Source organism: Monodelphis domestica, chromosome 4 (assembly GCF_027887165.1).
Source record: "Monodelphis domestica isolate mMonDom1 chromosome 4, mMonDom1.pri, whole genome shotgun sequence".
Lineage (NCBI taxonomy): Eukaryota > Metazoa > Chordata > Mammalia > Didelphimorphia > Didelphidae > Monodelphis > Monodelphis domestica.
Genome location: NC_077230.1, coordinates 314,347,405 through 314,366,509, shown reverse-complemented (window position 1 = coordinate 314,366,509; position 19,105 = coordinate 314,347,405). Strand labels below are relative to the sequence as shown.

At 36.0% G+C, this 19,105-nt stretch overlaps 1 protein-coding gene across 2 annotated transcripts in view; it reads right to left on the bottom strand.

Annotated features, from left to right (window-relative positions):
• The window catches only part of COG6 (component of oligomeric golgi complex 6), a 153,986-nt gene that overhangs the window by 72,318 nt on the left and 62,563 nt on the right, over window positions 1–19,105 (bottom strand). For both annotated transcript variants that reach the window (XM_001368196.3, XM_016421917.2), the window contains exons 9-10: window positions 1,663–1,791; window positions 1,486–1,577 (exon numbers count right to left, since the gene is read on the bottom strand). In XM_001368196.3, the coding sequence (XP_001368233.1) occupies window positions 1,486–1,577; window positions 1,663–1,791 (221 nt within the window). The remainder of the gene's footprint in view (window positions 1–1,485; window positions 1,578–1,662; window positions 1,792–19,105) is intronic.

Here is a 19,105-nt window from a genome sequence, read left to right as displayed (position 1 = left end):
ATGGAAAATGAAGTGAGCAGAAAGAGAAAACACTGTACATAGTAACAGCAATATTTTTTGATGAACAACTGTGAATAACCTAGTTATTTTCAGCAACACAGTGATTCAAGACAATTCCAGACTCGTGATGAAAAATGCCATCTGCCCCCCAAAAAAGAACTGATAAGAGTTTGAATTTAAACTGAAATTTCATTTTCTTTCTTCTTTTTTTTTGAGACCTCTTCCACAAAATGACTAATATGGAAAAATGGTTGCCCAAATATGATCCTAAGGTAATTATAACTAAAAATATATTAATTTTAACAACTTACAAAAAGTGATTTTTCCAAACACTGATTTCTAATCCTGAATCCAAAACAAAATTTTTGAGATTCATATAGTAAATTTTTTGGAAATTTTAATACATGAAACAAATGAAAAATTAATTGAAAATATTTATATAGTAAGGAATATATATTACAAATAAGAAAATATATATTAGGTAGAGAATCTATCAATCACTGAATAAGTATAAAATCAAGAGAGTAAATATATATTTCTGCCCTAGTATTTGCATATTATTTAGGTTATAAAAATATCAGTTTGAAATAAAGTATTAAGTTAATATTGGTATTACATGACTTTTTAAAAAGTTTTCATTTAATAAGGTTAATCATTATAATCAGAAAACCTAAGAAGACTTTACATTTGCTTAAAATACAAAACTTTTATGTAGTTTCCTAAGGAAATAAAGTAATTTCAAACTTCTTAAATCAACTGTATCTCTGCTGTTAAAAGCAAGGTGCTTAGATTTCCGTACTATCATCATCAATTCACTAAAGGTATTTGGACAGGTTACTTGATCTCACTTCCTTTATATATTACTATTTCTATTTGCAAACATACAATAATATGCATAATATATATTTAATAATTAGTCCTATATTGAGCACAATGATCATCCATTACTAGAAAATATCAAAAGAGGAGTTCAAAAAAATTGTTGAGAGAATGTGTAGAAAAAAAAATTTTTTAAGGATCTGAAGAGAAAGAAAAGAGTAAAGAAATCTTAGCCATTTGGGGAACCAAAGTTAGTAAAAGTAGAGAGGTGGGAACAAGCATGGTAGATATAATAGACAATGAAGAAACAGAAAATTGAAATGAATGCTAAATCCTAAAAACTAGAAAGAGAAAATGTCGTTCTTGTAGAATGAACAGAAGAATTCAAAAAAGCATAAAGTAAATTAAAATTGGTATAAAAGGCAATAAGTGGCAGGAAAATATTATAGGCTTTTGACCAGAGAACTGACATAAAGCCAAAATTATAAGATTAGCCTTAAGGAACCTATATGTAATATAACTTCAAGGATTAAAAAAATGGAACCAGAGATTAGTTAAGAAGACATCAAGTAATTAAAGTCTAGTTTACTAGGGTGGTTGCAGTGGTAATAGAGAGAGATTTAATAAGGCTCACAATTATAAATGCATGACTATCTGTGACATTACCTTGTATGGTTACCATTTTTAATAATGCCTCAAGATGTTCCTTTTCAGAAGCAGTAGCTTGATGGAGCCAAGCCAACATGTCTCCCACATACCTAATAAAAACATGTATAATTAAAGATTCCACCTACAAAAATGGGGCGGGGGGGAAGCATTTATTCTCTCCTACTGTCATTATACCTCAAAGGGTCATGAGAATGCATTTCAATAGGTCGAGGAGTCCCTCCTGGGCCACCTCTTGTAAGAGCATCAATAAACCCACGAACAACTGTACTTCTTCTAGCGGTCCCAAATTCATCTAAGGTATACCTGGAAATAAAGAAATATAAAGATTAACATGTAAAATTTTATTTTATTCATCATATATTATTATTCCTTCTTTACTCATCCATGTCAAATCGCCAAACACTCAATAAGATACCCTATTAAAATAAATAGCATTTTAAAACAATTGTTTGTTAATGAGGTCATTATGAACCTGGAATTTTAAACTATGTAAATATAATTTTCTTTGATAGAAGAAAAAGGAATAAGATTTGAAGATTCAAGAGCAGCAACATTAGAAGGAACAGCAGTGAAAATGATAAGTAAATTGAGAAATTAAAAATATAGATAGCTATACATTCATACTTTCTGACCAGACACAAAATATATATATATATATATATATATGGATAAATAGTATTAGCACTTTCAAATCAACAAAATATAAAAAAAAATTCTCAGTACTAGAAATTAATTATTTTAAATGAACTATAATTAGTAGGTATTAGAGTACAAATGTAAAAGTTATAAGAAAACAATCACTTGATACATAAAAATATTTACATATTTCTTCACATCTCATTCACATCAACAACAAAAACTTTTTCTTTTTAAAATAAATTTAATGCAAATCATTTTAAATGTATTATAAAATTTTCAATTGAAACAAATAAAATTAATATAAAATTGTAATTGCTTGAGGTTTTAATTCCACAAGCATTTTCTTTCTACCACCAATATATTACATACTAAAGAGATTCAAATTTAATTCAATATACATTTTCAGACAGCAAATTTATTTTAAAGAACATTGGCTAGGCTGGAAATGAGGAGGGGAAAAGTACATATAAAATATAATTCCTTCCTCATGGAGTTTATACTCTAGTAGGAGTATAAGCCAAATATGATGACAACTGCATATAAAAACGCATACCTACAAAAAATAGAGGCATAAAACAAAGTCCTAGTGGATTAAAAAATGGAAGAAAATAGAGAAAAATCCAAATGCCTGGCTTCTTCCTTCTTCTCAGCTTCCAGTTCTTATTGCCCAAGCCACTATACCGAGGCCACTGAACCTGTCCAAGTTCATTATGAAAAAGAATGCAAATATCTACTGGTAGGTAGTATATAGCCTATATTAGTAAATATTAAAATAGAAATCATTGTTTTCTTTCTAACTCTGATATCTAAAGAGAAAACAACCAATACTAAATCTTAACACTATTCTCTGCTCTCCTGCACCAATAAAAGAGGAAATGGATATTCATTTTTCATTGTTAAGTCATAAAAATGTTAATAAAAATTAAGAAACTTCCAGATAAGCATGTCGGCAGTCTAAACACAGTTTACGTATTCTCCCCAGCACTCACAGACAAGGGCTACCCCAAAAGACCTCAAGAATCATTTTCAGAGGAGCAGAGGAGCTGTAAGTGGGCAGGAGAGTGCAGACCCTAAGTGCCCCTGGGAAGGGGGCACCGAGAAGAGCTGCAAAGGACTGCAGAGAATCGAGAGCTTACACCAGGCAAACTTCTTGCTCCTTAACTCCATACACAAAGAGCCTTCCCAGCTGACTCAGATTTTTGACTAAAGAGGGAAGGGAAAACATCCAGAAAAATGGCTAATCATGCACAGGAGCCTCAAAATCCTTCCAAAAATACCCAAAAGAAGACTGTGACCCTAGAGAATTTTTATGGAGGAAAAACCCAGGCTACAGAGGAAATACTGGACGAAACTCAAACAAAGGCAAAAAAAAAAAACAAAAACCTTAAATTGTCCACAAAACCTAGAAGAATATCAAATGGAGCTTATCAAAAAGGTGGAAGCCTTCTGGAAAGAGAAGTGAGAAATGGTTCAGAAAAAATAAAGAAATCATACCTCAATACCAAAAGGTTAAAGCAGAAAACCAAAAGATTATAACAGAAAACCAGGACTTAAGGACCATAATTGAGCAACTGGAAGCCAATGATCTTATAAAACAGCAAGAATTAATAAAGCAAAGTCAAAAGACTGACAAAATAGAAGCATAAAATATCTCAATGACAAAGTGACAGATCAGGAAAACAGTGGAAGGAGAAACAATTTGGGAATCATTGGTCTACCTGAAAGCCAGGAAAAAACAGAAACCTTGACACCATACTACAAGAGATCATCCAAAAAAACTGTCCTGAAGTTCTTGAACAAGGGGGCAAAATAGACATTGAAAGAGTTCATAGAACACCCTCCACACTAAACCCCCCAAAAAACAACTACCAGAAATGTAATTCCCAAATTCCAGAGCTTTCAAGCTAAGGATAAAATCCTACAAGAAGTTAAATAGAAACAATTCAGACACAAAGAAGCACCAATCAGGATCGCACAAGACCTGGCAGCTTCAACACTAAAAGATCGCAAGACCTGGAACACAATATTCAGAAAGGCAAGAGAACTGGGTCTTCAACCAAGAATCACCTATCCATCAAAACTGACTATTTACTTCCAGGGGAAATTATGGGCATTCAGCAAAATAGAAGATTTCCAAGTATTTGTAAGGAAAAGACCAGAACTAAGTGGAAAGTTTGATATACAAACACAAATATCAAGAGAAACATAAAAAGGTAAATATAAAAGAGAGGAAAAAGGAGAAAAAGGTTTTTTTTTCTTTTTTTATTCAAACTCTCTTCTTTAAGGGCTAAAATTAGATCAAATTATATATATATATATATATTAATATAGGGGGAAAATGTTATTTGTAACTCAAAAAATGTTTTCATTATTATAGTAAATAGAATAATCATTCATAGGAAAATATTGGGGCACTAAAGGCTATAACATGATATGAAAAAAAGGGTGAGGGGGAATCGATGATGGTACTAAGAGATACTTGAAGAAATAAAATAAATAGAATAATCTTTGTCACACAAAGATACACATGGGAAGGGAAGAATAAGAAGGGAACAAAAAAGAGAGGGGCCAGAAAGGGAAGCATAACAAGGGAGGGGAATAGGGGGATTGACGAAAAGTAAACCACTGGTTTAAAAGTATATAGCAAAAGAAGAAAGGTCAGAACCAGGAAGGGATATCAAAATGCTAGGAAATTCAAAAGTGACAGTCAAAAGTTTTAACATGAATTGGATGAACTCACCCATAAAAAGTAGAGGAATAGGAGAGTGGATTAGAATCCAGAATCCTACCATATGTTATCTACAAGAAACACACAGGAGGCGAGTAGACACTCACAAGGTCAGAATTAAAGGGTGGAGCAAGACCTATTGGGACCCAACTGACAGAAAGAAGGCAGGAGTTGCAATCACGATATCTGACAATGTCAAAGTAAAAATAGACCTGATTAAAAGAGATAGAGAAGGTAAATACATCCTGATAAAAGGGATTAAAGATAATGAGGAAATATCACTAATCAACATATATGCACCAAATGGTAAAGCACCCAAATTTCTAATGGAAAAACTAGTAGAATTGAAGGAGGGAATAGATAGTAAAACTATACTAGTGGGAGACCTGAACCTACCACTATCAAATTTAGATAAATCAAATCAAAAAATAAATAAGAAAGAGGTAAAAGAGGTGGATGAAATCTTAGAAAAATTAGAGTTAGTAGATAAATGGAGAAAAATAAATAGGGACAAAAAGGAATACATCTTTTCAGCAGCACATAGTACATTCACACAGACTGACGATATACTAGGTCATAAAAACATGGCATACCCAGACTTCCGGTCAAGATGGAGGCTTAGAGGCAGCGAAAGTTCAGACCTCTGAAAACCCTTCCTTACCAATCACAAACTGAATACTCCCAGGACACCGAAATTCAAACTGAACAACAGGACAGACCCAGGGAACCCTCCTCCTGGACCTGGATCAAAAGGTACGGCCCCCCAAAAGCCAGAACCCTAGATCACTTGGATCTAAGGGGTAGGCAGAAGGAAGGTCCCAGAACCCATCCCCCCCCCAACCCAGAGTGCTGAGCCCTCAGCAGCAGCGGGAACCTCAGGGCCGGCAAAAGGGCCTCAGGGCTGGCTATTCTGAAGGACTCACCTTGAAAGCAACCTGAGCCAGTCTCCGGAGCACCCAACACAGGCGGCAGGGAAACATAGAGAGAAGGGGAAAGCCTGTAGCCCCCTGGCCTGGATCCTTCCATCTGAGTCTCAAGAGAAGTTCCAGCTTTAGGGCACCAACTGAACCCAATCCCATCAGGAGCCCTCAGAGCTTCTGAAAGGACAGAAACCTCAGGGCCAGCAAAGGGGTTGCTCCGAAGGGCTTACCTTGAAAGCAACTTGGGCCAGTCTCCTGGCATTCATCACAGACTGTAGAAGAGGAGGTTTTTTGGTTCCAGATCATTTGGCCCACACCAGCTGAACTTAATCCCATAAGGTGCCCTCAGAACCCAGGGAGGCCAGGACCCCTCCTAACAAAGAGAGAGCAGGGTCTTTGGAAAGAACAGAAACCACAGGGCCGGCAAAGGGGTTGCTCCAAAGGGCATTCCTTGAAAGTAACTTGGGCTAGTCTCAAGACATTCAATACAGATTGTAGAGGAGTTTTTTTTTTTTCCTTCAGGGCTCATTCAGCCCAAAGCAGCTGAACATAATCCCATCAGGAGCCCTCAGAGCACAGAGAGGCCACGACCCATCCCCCTTAGAGAGCAGGGTCATCTGAAAGAACAGAAACCTAGAGGTGGAGTCAACATGGCAGCCTAGAAGGAGCATAGACCTAGCATCCCGGCCAGAGATTTGGAGATCCTCCATATTTGCTCCAGCCGTCCAGGAAGTTTAGAACTCAGAGAAAACCCAGTCGAACCAAGCTGAACTTAATCCCATCAAAAGTCTCCAGAACTCAAGGAAGCCCAGGCTCCCCACCCATCCTCATGGGCTGTTGGACTTTAAGCCAATCAAAAGCCTCCAGAGGACAGGAAAGCTCAAACCCCCAACAACCCTCCCCCAGAGACTACACCAAGAGATCTTCTGTTGAAGCTTCCAAGAGGGGAGACTGATAGAAGCCCCCCAAAAAACAAAAAAAAATGAGAGGAACAAGAGCACAGGCAAATACAGGAAGTAAAGAAGGGGTGAATTTGAGCAAACAACAGAAAAAGAAGAAACTACAATAGACAGCTTCTACTCAGCAAATGGCACAGAGGGGGAGAGATCAGCAAACGATAAACCAGAAATCCCAGCAAATTGGATACAGGCTGTGGAAGAACTCAAAACACAACTAAGAGAGGCTGAAGACAATTGGGAAAAGAACTTAAAAATTAAGATAAATCATCTGGAAACAGAGGTACTCAAACTAAAACGAGAAAATAGTGTCTTGAAAGCCAAAATCAACCAGCTGGAAAATGAGGCAAAGGAGATGAAACATGAGGCAAAGGAGATGAAAGACAAGGTAAAGAGGATGAAAGACGATCTTCAAAGAAAATCAGACCAGAAGGAAAAGGATGACCAAAAAGCCAGAGATGAAATCCAATCTTTAAGAACCAGAATACAACAACTGGAATTAAGTGGCCCCACAAGGCAGCAGGACACGATAAAAAAAAACAAAAAGAATGAAAAAATTGAGGAAAATGTTAAGCAGCTCATTCATAAAACAGATGATTTAGAAAATCATTCAAGAAGAGACAATTTAAGAATAATTGGACAACCAGAAGACCACAACAAAAGAAAAAGCCTAGACATAATAACAGAGGAAATTATCCAGGAAATTATCCCAAGATCCTAGAAAAAGAGGGGAAAATGGAGGTTGAAAGAATCCACAGATCACCCCCTGTATTTAATCCCCAACTGACAACACCAAGAAATGTTATAGCCAAATTCAAAAACAATCAGATGAAAGAAAAGATATTATAAGCTGCCAAGAAGAAGCCATTCAGATACCATGGAAATACGGTGAGGTTAACATAGGATCTGGCTGCATCCACACTGATGGACCAAAAGGCTTGGAATACTATATTCCGGAAAGCAAGGGAACTAGGTCTACAACCAAGAATAAAATACCCATCAAAACTGACTATATTCTTACAGGGGAAAGTATGGTCATTCAACACAAGAGAAAAGTTCCAAGCATTCATAAATAAAAGACCAGACCTGAACAGAAAATTTGATGTCCAACCACAGAACTCAAGAGAATCATCAAAGGGTAATTTAAAAAGAGGGGAAAAAAACAACAAAACAACAACAAAATCATTTTAAGAGACTCAATAAGTTAAAAATGATATGTATCCCTATAAGAAAAGAGGTCACTGGTAACTCTTAAAAACTGTTGCTATCGGGGGCAGCTGGGTAGCTCAGTGGATTGAGAACCAGGCCTAGAGATGGGAGGTACTAGGTTCAAATCTGACCTCAGCCACTTCCTAGCTGTGTGACCCTGGGCAAGTCACTTGACCCCCATTGCCTAGCCCTTACCACTCTTCTGCCTTGGAGCCAATACACAGTATTGACTCCAAGACGGAAGGTAAGGGTTTAAAAAAAAATACTGTTGCTATCACCTGGGCAGCTAGAAGATTTACACTTAGAGGGAACAGTGACAAACTGTATAGGATGAAAGGACAAGACATAAATAGGTATATAGATATATGCATGCATAAATACATATACATGTGTATGTGTGTGTATATATATATATATAGACACACACGACTAGAGCTAAAAAAAGAGGTTATGACTAAAAGAAATGGAAAAAGAATCAAATGGGGGTAAATTTATATGTCACAAAGAAGCTCATGGAGGGAGGGGGGAGAACATCGATACACTGGAAGGGTAAAGAGGTTGGAGATAGGAAACACTCAACTCTTACATACTTTGAAACTGACACAAAGAGGGAAGAAAAATCCAATCCATTGGGGAAGAGAATAGATTTGCTCCCTATAGGGGAGTAGAAGGGTAAAAAATGGACTGGTGGGGAGGGAAGCAGTACAAGGGAGAGGGTGGGGGAGAATTTTAAAAAGACTACAGGGGAAAATAAGGGGGGGGGGAGAAGGAAAGGGGTAGAAAGGGAAGTAAAATAAGGGGGGGGGGACTAGGGGGACTGAATATAAAAAAACATTGGTGTAGAAGGAAATAGTGAAAGAAGAAAAGGCAGGACCAGGAGTAGAAATCAAAATGCTGGGAAATACACACCTAGTAATCATGACTCTGAATGTGAATGGAATGAACTCACCCATAAAATGCAAGCGAATAGCAGGGTGGATTAGAAACCAAAACCCTACCATATGCTGTCTGCAAGAAACACACATGAGGAAGGTAGATACACATAGGGTGAAAGTAAGAGGATGGAGCCAAAACTATTGGGCATCAAATGATAAAAAGAAGGCAGGAGTAGCAATCATGAAATCGGAAAAAGCTAAACTAAAAATAAATCTACTTAAAAGAGATAGGGAAGGTAATTACATGCTGATAAAAGGCAGTATAGACAAAAAGGAAATATCTGTACTCAATATGTATGCACCAAATGGCAGAGCATCCAAATTTTTAAAGGAGAAACTAGGGGAGCTCAAGGATGAAATAGATAAAAAACTATAGTAGTGGGAGATCTGAACCTTCCACTATCCGAACTAGATAAATCAAATAAAAAAATAAATAAGAAAGAGGTAAAAGAGGTGGATGAAATCTTAGAAAAAATAGTTAGTAGATATGTGGAGAAAAATAAATAGGGATAAAAAGGAATACATCTTCTTTTCAGCAGCACATAGTACATTCACACAGATTGATGATATAATAGGTCATAAAAACATGGCATACCCTGACATCCGGTCAAGATGACAGCTTAGAGGTAGCGAAAGTTCAGACCTCTGAAAACCCTTCCTTACCAACCACAAACCGAATGCTCCCATGACACCTTCCCAATAAGATCAGGAGTCAAACAAGGATGCCCATTATCACCTCTATTACTTAATATTGTACTAGAAACACTAGCAGTAGCAATTAGAGAAGAAAAATACATTGAAGGTATTAAAATTGGCAATGAGGAGACCAAGCTGTCACTCTTTGTGGATGATATGATGATTTACTTAAAGAATCCTAGGGAATCAACCAAAAAGCTAATCGAAATAATCAACAACTTTAGCAAAGTTGCAGGATACAAAATAAACCCACATAAGTCATCAGCATTTCTATATATCTCCAACACATCTCAGCAGCAGGAATTAGAAAGAGAAATTCCATTTAAAGTCACCCGAGACAATAAAAAATACTTAAAATCTATCTGTCGAGACAAACACAGGAACTATATGAACACAACTACAAAATACTCTTCACACAAATAAAACTAGATCTAAACAATTGGAAAAACATTGATTGCTCATGGGTGGGACGAGCTAACATAATAAAAATGACCATCCTACCAAAACTTATCTATCTATTTAGTGCCATACCCATTGAACTACCAAAAAACTATTTTACTGAATTAGAGAAAACCATAACAAAGTTCATTTGGAAGAATAAAGGATCAAGGATATCCAGGGAAATAATGAAAGAAAAAAATACAAAGGAAGGTGGCCTTGGAGTCCCAGATCTCAAACTATATTACAAAGCAGTGGTCATCAAAACAATTTGGTACTGGCTAAGAGACAGAAAGGAGGATCAGTGGAATAGACTTGGGGTAAATGACCTCAGCAAGACAGTCTACGACAAACCCAAAGACCCCCGCTTTTGGGACAAAAATTCACTATTTGACAAAAACTGCTAGGAAAATTGGAAGACAGTGTGGGAGAAATTAGGTTTGGATCAACATCTCACACCCTACACCAAGATAACCAAAGAATGGGTGAATGACTTGAACATAAAGAAGGAAACTATAAGTAAATTAGGTGAACACCGAATAGTATACATGTCAGACCTTTGGGAAGGGAAAGATTTTAAAAACAAGCAAGACTTATAGTAAGAGTCACAAAATGTAAAATAAATAATTTTGATTACATCAAATTAAAAAGGTTTTGTACAAACAAAACCAATGTAACTAAATTTAGAAGGAAAGAAACAAATTGGGAAACAATCTTCATAACAAAAACCTCTGACAATGGTCTAATTACTCAAATATATAAAGAGCTAAACCAGTTCTATAAAAAATCAAGCCATTCTCCAATTGAAAAATGGGCAAGGGACATGAATAAGCAATTTTCAGTTAAAGAAATCAAAACTATTAATAAGCACATGAAAAAATGTTCTAAATCTCTTATAATCAGAGAGATGCAAATCAAAACAACTCTGAGGTATCACCTCATACCTAGCAGATTGGTCAACATGACAGCAAAGGAAAGTAATGCATGCTGGAGGGGATGTGGCAAAGTCGGGACATTAATGCATTGCTGGTGGAGTTGTGAATTGATCCAACTATTCTGGAGGGCAATTTGGAACTATGCCCAAAGGGCGATAACAGACTGTCTGCCCTTTGATCCAGCCATAGCACTGCTGGGTTTGTACCCCAAAGAGATAATAAGGAAAAAGACTTGTACAAGAATATTCATAGCTGCACTCTTTGTGGTGGCCAAAAATTGGAAAATGAGGGGATGACCTTCAATTGGAGAATGGGTGAACAAATTGTGGTATATGTTGGTAATGGAATACTATTGTGCTAAAAGGAATAATAAAGTGGAGGAATTCCATGGAGACTGGAACAACCTCCAGGAAGTGATGCAGAGTGAGAGGAGCAGAACCAGGAGAACATTGTACACAGAGACTGACACACTGTGGTACAAGAGAACGTAATGGACTTCTCCATTAATGGCTTTACAATGTCCCTGAACAATCTGCAGGGACCTACGAGAAAAAAAAAAACTATCCTCAAGCAGAGGACAAACTGAGGGAGTAAAAACACCGAGGAAAAGCAACTGCGTGACTACAGAGGTTGAGGGGACATGATGGAGGAGAGACGCTAAATGAGCACCCTAATGCAAATACCAACAACAAGGAAATGGGTTCAGAGCAAGGACACATGTGATACCCAGACAAATCGTGCATTGGCTAGGGAAGGGGTGGTGGGGAGGGGAGGGGGAAAGAAAAGAAAATGATCTGTTTCCAATGAATAATGTATAAAAATGACCAAATAAAATAATGTTTTAAAAACAAACAAACAAAAACAACATGGCATACAATTGCAGAAAAGCAGAAATTATAAATGCAACCTTTTCAGATCATAAGGCAATAAAAATAATGATTATTAAGGGTACATGGAGAGCTAAATCAAAAATTAATTGGAAATTAAATAATATGATTCTCCAAAATCAACTAGTCAGAGAACAAATGATAGAAACAATTAATAATTTCATTGAAGAAAATGACAATGATGAGACATCCTTTCAAATTCTATGGGATGCAGCAAAAGCAGTACTCAGGGAAAAATTTATATCCTTAAGTTCATATATTAACAAATTAGGAAGATAGAGACCAATGAATTGGACTTGCAAATCAAAAAAATTGAAAGCGAACAAATTAAAAAACCCCAGAAGAAAACCAAATTAGAGATCCTGAAAATTAAAGGAAAAATTAATAAAATCAAAAGTGATAGAACTATTGAACTAATAAATAAGACTAGAAACTGGTATTTTGAAAAAACAAACAAAATACATAAAATATTAGTCAATCTTATAAAAAAGAGGAAAGAAGAAAATCAAATTAACAGTATTAGGGATGGAAAGGGAGAATTCACCTCCAATGAAGAGAAAATTAAGGCAATCGTTAAAAACTATTATGCCCAATTATGTCAATAAATATGCCAATCTAGGTGATATAGATGAATATTTACAAAAATAAAAATTGCCCAGATTAACAGAACAAGAAATAGAATTCTTAAATAATCCCATATCAGAAAAAGAAATTGAACAGGCCATCAAAGAACTCCCAAAGAAAAAATCCTCAGGGCCTGATGGATTCACAAGCGAATTCTATCAAACAACCAAAGAACAGCTAATCCCAATACTATACAAACTACTTGACATAGTAAGCAAAGAGGGAGTTCTACCAAATTCATTTTACGACACAAATATGGTACTGATCCCAAAGCCAGGCAGGCCAAAAACAGAAAAAGAAAACTACAGACTAATCTCCTTAATGAATATAGATGCAAAAATCTTAAACAGGATACTAGCAAAAAGACTCCAGGAAGTCATCACGAGGGTTATTCACTTTGATCATGTGGGATTTATACCAGTGTTACAATTAAAATAGTGGAGTTGTAAACTGTAACAGATAAAAGAGTGGTTGGCTTAAATTGTGACCACAGAAATATGGGTTCAAGACAGTGTCTTTTTTTTTCATCAAAATATAAAGTGGTCGCCAGGGGAAAATTCCCAAATATGAAATGTACCCAAATCAGCTGGGTTTTATGGAGATTTTAATTAATACAAATAAGGAATTAATGAGAGAGTGAGAGAGAGAGAGAGAGAGAGAGAGAGAGAGAGAGAGAGAGAGAGAGAGAGAGAAAGGAAATAATGAGAAAAGAGCTATACCACCCTAGGCAGCATGAGCCAGCCTAGGCTGAAAACCCTAAGAGAGAGATCAGTCAGTCTTTTATCAACTCACCACAAGATTTGTCCAAGCAAGATTCTAGTGTTCAGAGAGACACCAGTTCAGCTTCAGCTAGCTCAATCAAGTTCAGCCATCAAGCCCTGCAAGGCAGCTTTGTCCAGCTGACTCCTCCAATTCAGCTTTTCCCAGTTGAATCCCCAGAGACCTCTTTTTGACCTCCTTTTAAAGGAAATTTTCTCCTATGTCACCTCCCCTAAGTTCTCACATCTATCAATCACAGTAGACGTTTTCCAAAGGACAGACCATTCTTAATTCACACCTGAGTAGGCTAAACTTTTGAGTAATTCACACCTGAGTAGACTAAAATCTCTGAGTAAGTTCTCAACTCTTTGTCCCTTGTAAGTCTAAAAGTTGCCTGACCTTTATAGGTACTTAGCACCCTTTTGTATTAGATCTAAAAATAGGTCTAGCTTAAGGGTTGTTTGCCTTATTATAAGTATGGGTTAAGTACTTTTCATTGTTCAGCAAAGAGTTTACAACTTTATCTTCCACTAAAGTATGCTTAAGTATGAGTGAAGTAGAGTTCTCACATTCCTGACAAAGTCACTTCATTGTTTAAAATGGGGAATGGTCTTAACCAAACCTTATGAAGTAAGGTCTGAGAATTTTTAAGATCCACACCAGGAATGCAAGGATGGTTCAATATCAGGAAAACCATCCACATAATTGACCATATCAACAAGCAAACCAACAAAAATCACATGATTATCTCAATAGACGCAGAAAAAGCCTTTGACAAAATACAACAACCATTCCTATTGAAAACACTAGAAAGCATTGGAATAGAAGGATCTTTCCTAAAAACAATATCTATCTAAAACCATCAGCCAACATCATTTGCAATGGGGATAAACTAGATGCATTCCCAATAAGATCAGGAGTGAAACAAGGATGCCCCTTATCACCTCTATTATTTAACCTTGTACTAGAAACACTAGCAGTAGCAATTAGAGAAGAAAAAAAAATTGAGGGTATTAAAATTGGCAATGAAGAGACCAAGCTATCAGTCTTTGCAGATGACATGATGGTCTACTTAATGAATCCTAGAGAATCAAACAAAAAGCTAGTCGAAATAATAAACAACTTTAGCAAAGTTGCAGGATACAAAATAAACCCGCATAACCCATCAGCATTTCTATATATCTCCAACACATCTCAGCAGCAGGAATTAGAAAGAGAAATCCCATTCAAAATCACCTTAGACAATATAAAATACTTAGGAATCTATCTACCGAGACAAACACAGGAACTATATGAACACAACTACAAAACACTTTCCACACAACTACAAAACACTTTCCACACAACTAAAACTAGATTGGAGCAATTGGAAAAACATTAACTGCTCATGAGTAGGATGAGCTAATATAATAAAAATGACCATCCTACCAAAACTTATCTATTTATTTAGTGCCAGCCCCAATGAACTTCCAAAAAACGTTTTTACTGAATTAGAAAAAAAAACATTACAAAGTTCATTTGGAAGAGCAAAAGATCAAGGATACCCAGGGAAATAATGAAAAAAAAATACAAAGGAAGGTGGCCTTGGAGTCCCAGATCTCAAACTCTATTATAAAGCAGTGGTCATCAAAACAATTTGGTACTGCTAAGAGACAGAAAGGAGGACCAGTGGAATAGAGTTGGGGTAAGTGACCTCAGCAAAACAGTCTATGACAAGCCCAATGATTCCAGCTTTTGGGACAAAAATTCACTATTTGACAAAAACTGCTTGGAAAATTGGAAAACAGTGTGGGAGAGATTAGGTTTGGATCAACATCTCACACCCTACACCAAGATAAACAAAGAATGGGTGAATGACTTGAACATAAAGAAGGAAACTATAAGTAAATTATGTGAGCACAGAATAGTATACTCATCAGACCTTTGGGAAGGGAAGGATTTTAAAACCAGGCAAGACTTAGAAAGAATCACAAAATGTAAAATAAATAATTTTGATTACATCAAATTAAAATGTTTTTGTACAAACAAAACCAATGTAACTAAAATCAGAAGGGAAGCAACAAATTGGGAAACAATCTTCATAACAAAAACCTCTGACAAAGGTTTAATTACTCAAATTTACAGAGCTAAATCAATTATACAAAAAATCAAGCCATTCTCCAATTGATAAATGGGCACGAGACATGAATAGTCAGTTTTCAGTTAAAGAAATCAAAACTATTAATAAGCACATGAAAAAGTGTTCTAAATCTCTTATAATCAGAGAAATGCAAATCAAAACAACTCTGAGGTATCACCTCACACCTAGCAGATTGACTAATATGACAGCTATGCAAAGTAATGAATGCTGAAGGGGATATGGCAAAGTCAGGACATTAATGCATTGCTGGTGGAGTTGTGAATTTGATCCAACCATTCTGGAGGGCAATTTGGAACTATGCCCAAAGGGCGCTAAAAGACTCCCTGCCCTTTGATCCAGCTGTAGTACTGTGGATTTATATCCCAAAGAGATAATAAGGAAAAAGACTTGTACAAGAATATTCATAGCTGCACTCTTTGTGGTGGCAAAAAACTGGAAAATGAGTGTATGCCCCTCAACTGGGGAATGGCTGAACAAATTGTGGTATATGTTGGTGATGGAATACTATTGTGCTCAAAGGAATAAAAAAGTGGAGGAATTCCATGGGGACTGGAACAACCTCCAGAAGTGACGCAGAGCAAAAGGAGCAGAACCAGGAAAACATTGTACTCTGAGACTAATACACTGTGGTACAATTCAACGTAATGGAGTTCTCCATTAGTGTCAATGCAATGTCCCTGAATAACCTGCAGGAATCTAGGAGAAAAAACACTATCCACAAGCAGAGGAAAAACCGTGGGAACAAAAACACCGAAGAAAGGTAACTGCTTGACTACAGGGGCCGAGGGGATATGATTGGGGATGTAGACTCTAAATGAACATCCTAGTGCAAATACTAACAACATGGAAATGGGTTTGGATCAAGGACACATATGATACCCAGTGGAATCGCACTTTGGCTACGGGAGGGGTGGCGGGAGGGGAGGGAGGAAAAGAAAATGATTTTTGTATTCAATGAATAATGTTTGAAATCGACCAAATAAAAATAATGTTTAAAAAATAAAACAAAAAAAATAAAAATGAAGATAATACCTGAGTCATTTCAAAGATGTAGGGCTATCCAAAAATGAATAAAATGGAAATAGGTATTAAGTGATAACATTTGTATAACCCAGTGGAATTGCTTGTCGGCTCTGGGAGAGGGTAGGGGAGAGAGGAGGGAGAGAAAATGAATCATGTAACCATAGAAAAATATTTTTTAAAAAATAAAATGTTTTTTAATCTAAAAATTAAAAAAAAAAGATGTAGGGCTATAATCTCAGGCTACAAAGGAAGAACTTAATAGAGCTAGACAAAAATAAGAAAATTAAATTTGAGAAATAAAAGACCTAGAATCTTAAGGGATGAGAACACACCAGGTATCACATCCACAAATCAGATAACCTATTCCAAAAGAAATAACAATTATAATAGTACCTAGCATTTATATGGCACATTAAGGTTTGCAATGCAGTTGACAAATATCTTATTTGATCCTCACTACAACCTACAAAGTAAGTGCTATTATCACCACCATTTTATATATGAGGAAAATGAGGCAGAGGTTAATTGAGTTGCACAAAGCTAGTGTCTGAGGTAGCATTCACACTTTATCTTCTTAACTCTAAGTGTATACTCTATCCACTGCCCAACATAGATAAGAAGAAAAGCAGACTCACAAACAACATCAAGTTAAAACTAGGCAATTTCTTCCAACTACTCCTCAAGCATTTATTAAATGCTTACAATATGCTAGATGTTGGGGGCAGAAAGACCAAATAAAAATGAATAATTCCTTGATCTCAAGGGGCTTATATTGTCTTAGAAGAATTTCCTACATACACAAAACATTCATTTTATTATAACAAACATACAAAAAGAACCTTGAGAATTCTAAGTTTCATAGGAAATTCAAGAAAAGAAATATAACAATTTTGCCAGAAAAAGAGCTTGAGACAGGCAACAGTAGATGCAATACACACTAAAGAACAGGACATTTGTAATTGCAATCCAAAGGGCCTTATGAAAGGGTTTTGTGAAAAGAGCTAAGGAAAAATAAGAAAACATAAATATCACAATTGGGCAGAACTGTTATTCTCCACATGATTATAATTATATCTCTCAATTATTTAAATTAGAATTGTAAATAAGCAAGACCTGATGGCCACTGCTACAAGGCTGGTTAAATGATTTTTAAACAATAACTCAGAAAATTACTGTGGGGGGCAGCTGGGTGGCTCAGTGGATTGAGAGCCAGACCTGGAAATGGAGGTCCTAGGTTCAAATCTGTCCTCAGACACTTCCAGGCTGTGTGACTCTGGGAAAGTCACTTAACCCCCCATTGCCTGGCCCTTACCACTCTTCTGCCTTGGAGCCAATACACAGTATTGGCGCCAAGACGGAAGGTAAGGATTTAAAAAAAAAAGGAAAAAGAAAATTACTGTGTTTTTTTTCCTATTTATATACAGAAATTTTTTTTATTCGTTTAGCAGCTCAATACATTAAGTGCCCAATATTGTCCAAAAGAAGTGATTTTTGGATTTCATCAACTTAATCCATCTAGATGTTATTGCCTTCTGGAAATATGATCATATTTCTTCATTTCTTTTTCTTACTAAAGTATCTGTTCCTCTAGTCTTTGTTATTACAAATATAAAAATATGCACAACTAACAAATAAGTAAATATAAACAGAAATCTAACTTAAGAAACCATATAACTTAAAGAATATGCATAACAAGCAACTTTCTGGAAGAAAATTTGGAAATTTTAAGAAAAATACAATACAAAATAAAATTATAATAACAAGTGTTATAACAAAAAAATCTTATTATAACTCAGATGAACTACTGATAAAATCATGCTTTAAATCAATCAGTTAAACATCTACTAATATGTAGCAAGGCACTATGCCCTGGGGAAAATGAAATAGCCCCTGCCTTCAAGGAGCTTATATTCTGAAGAGATCAAGGAGAAGCATACTGTATCAATAAGTATATACAAGGCATATACAAAACATGTATAATTGTATGAGATGGTACAGTAGCTCAGGCCCAGAAAAAGCTCCTATTGGAAAGTAGCATTTATTTTACTTTTGAAGGAATCCAAGGACTTCAAGATACAGAGATGAGGAGTGAGATCTTTTGAAGTACCAAGGAAAATGAGAAGAAAGATATGCAGATGGGGCTCTATTTCATAGAACTCTAAGAATGCCAATATGATTTGAGTTCAGGAGTCTATGCAGGAAAGTAATATGTAAAAAAAAGATGTAGGAAGGGCTCAAGTTGTAAAGAGCTTAATATTTTATCTTTGAGGCAATAGGGAGCCACTGGAGTTTAGAGTAAGGTGGGGTAATATAATTGGATATATATACTTTAAGAAAATCCCTTTGGCTTTTCACTATGTGCTTAGAGTGAGGGAAAAAGTTGAGGATGGAAGCCCAAAAAGGAGGCTACTACAACAGATTAGCTGAAAGATGATAATGATTTGATCTAGGTGGAGGTCATGATAATGCAGAAAAAAGGTTATATTCAATTAATGTTTTAGAGGTAAGAACAAGACAGAAACTTTTAACAGAATATATGATTCTATACAAATCAAAGTGTCCTTGAAGAAGAGTTCAAAAAGGCAACTAAGGAAATTTAAAATTGAAATTGGGATTTTTTTTGAGAAATGGCTCCCCTTTTGGCCCCCCAAAATAGTTTTCAGTTTAAAAACTACAAAACCATCTCTCCTCCAGGCCATGAAACTGGGTAGGGTCCTCTTTTCTTTTG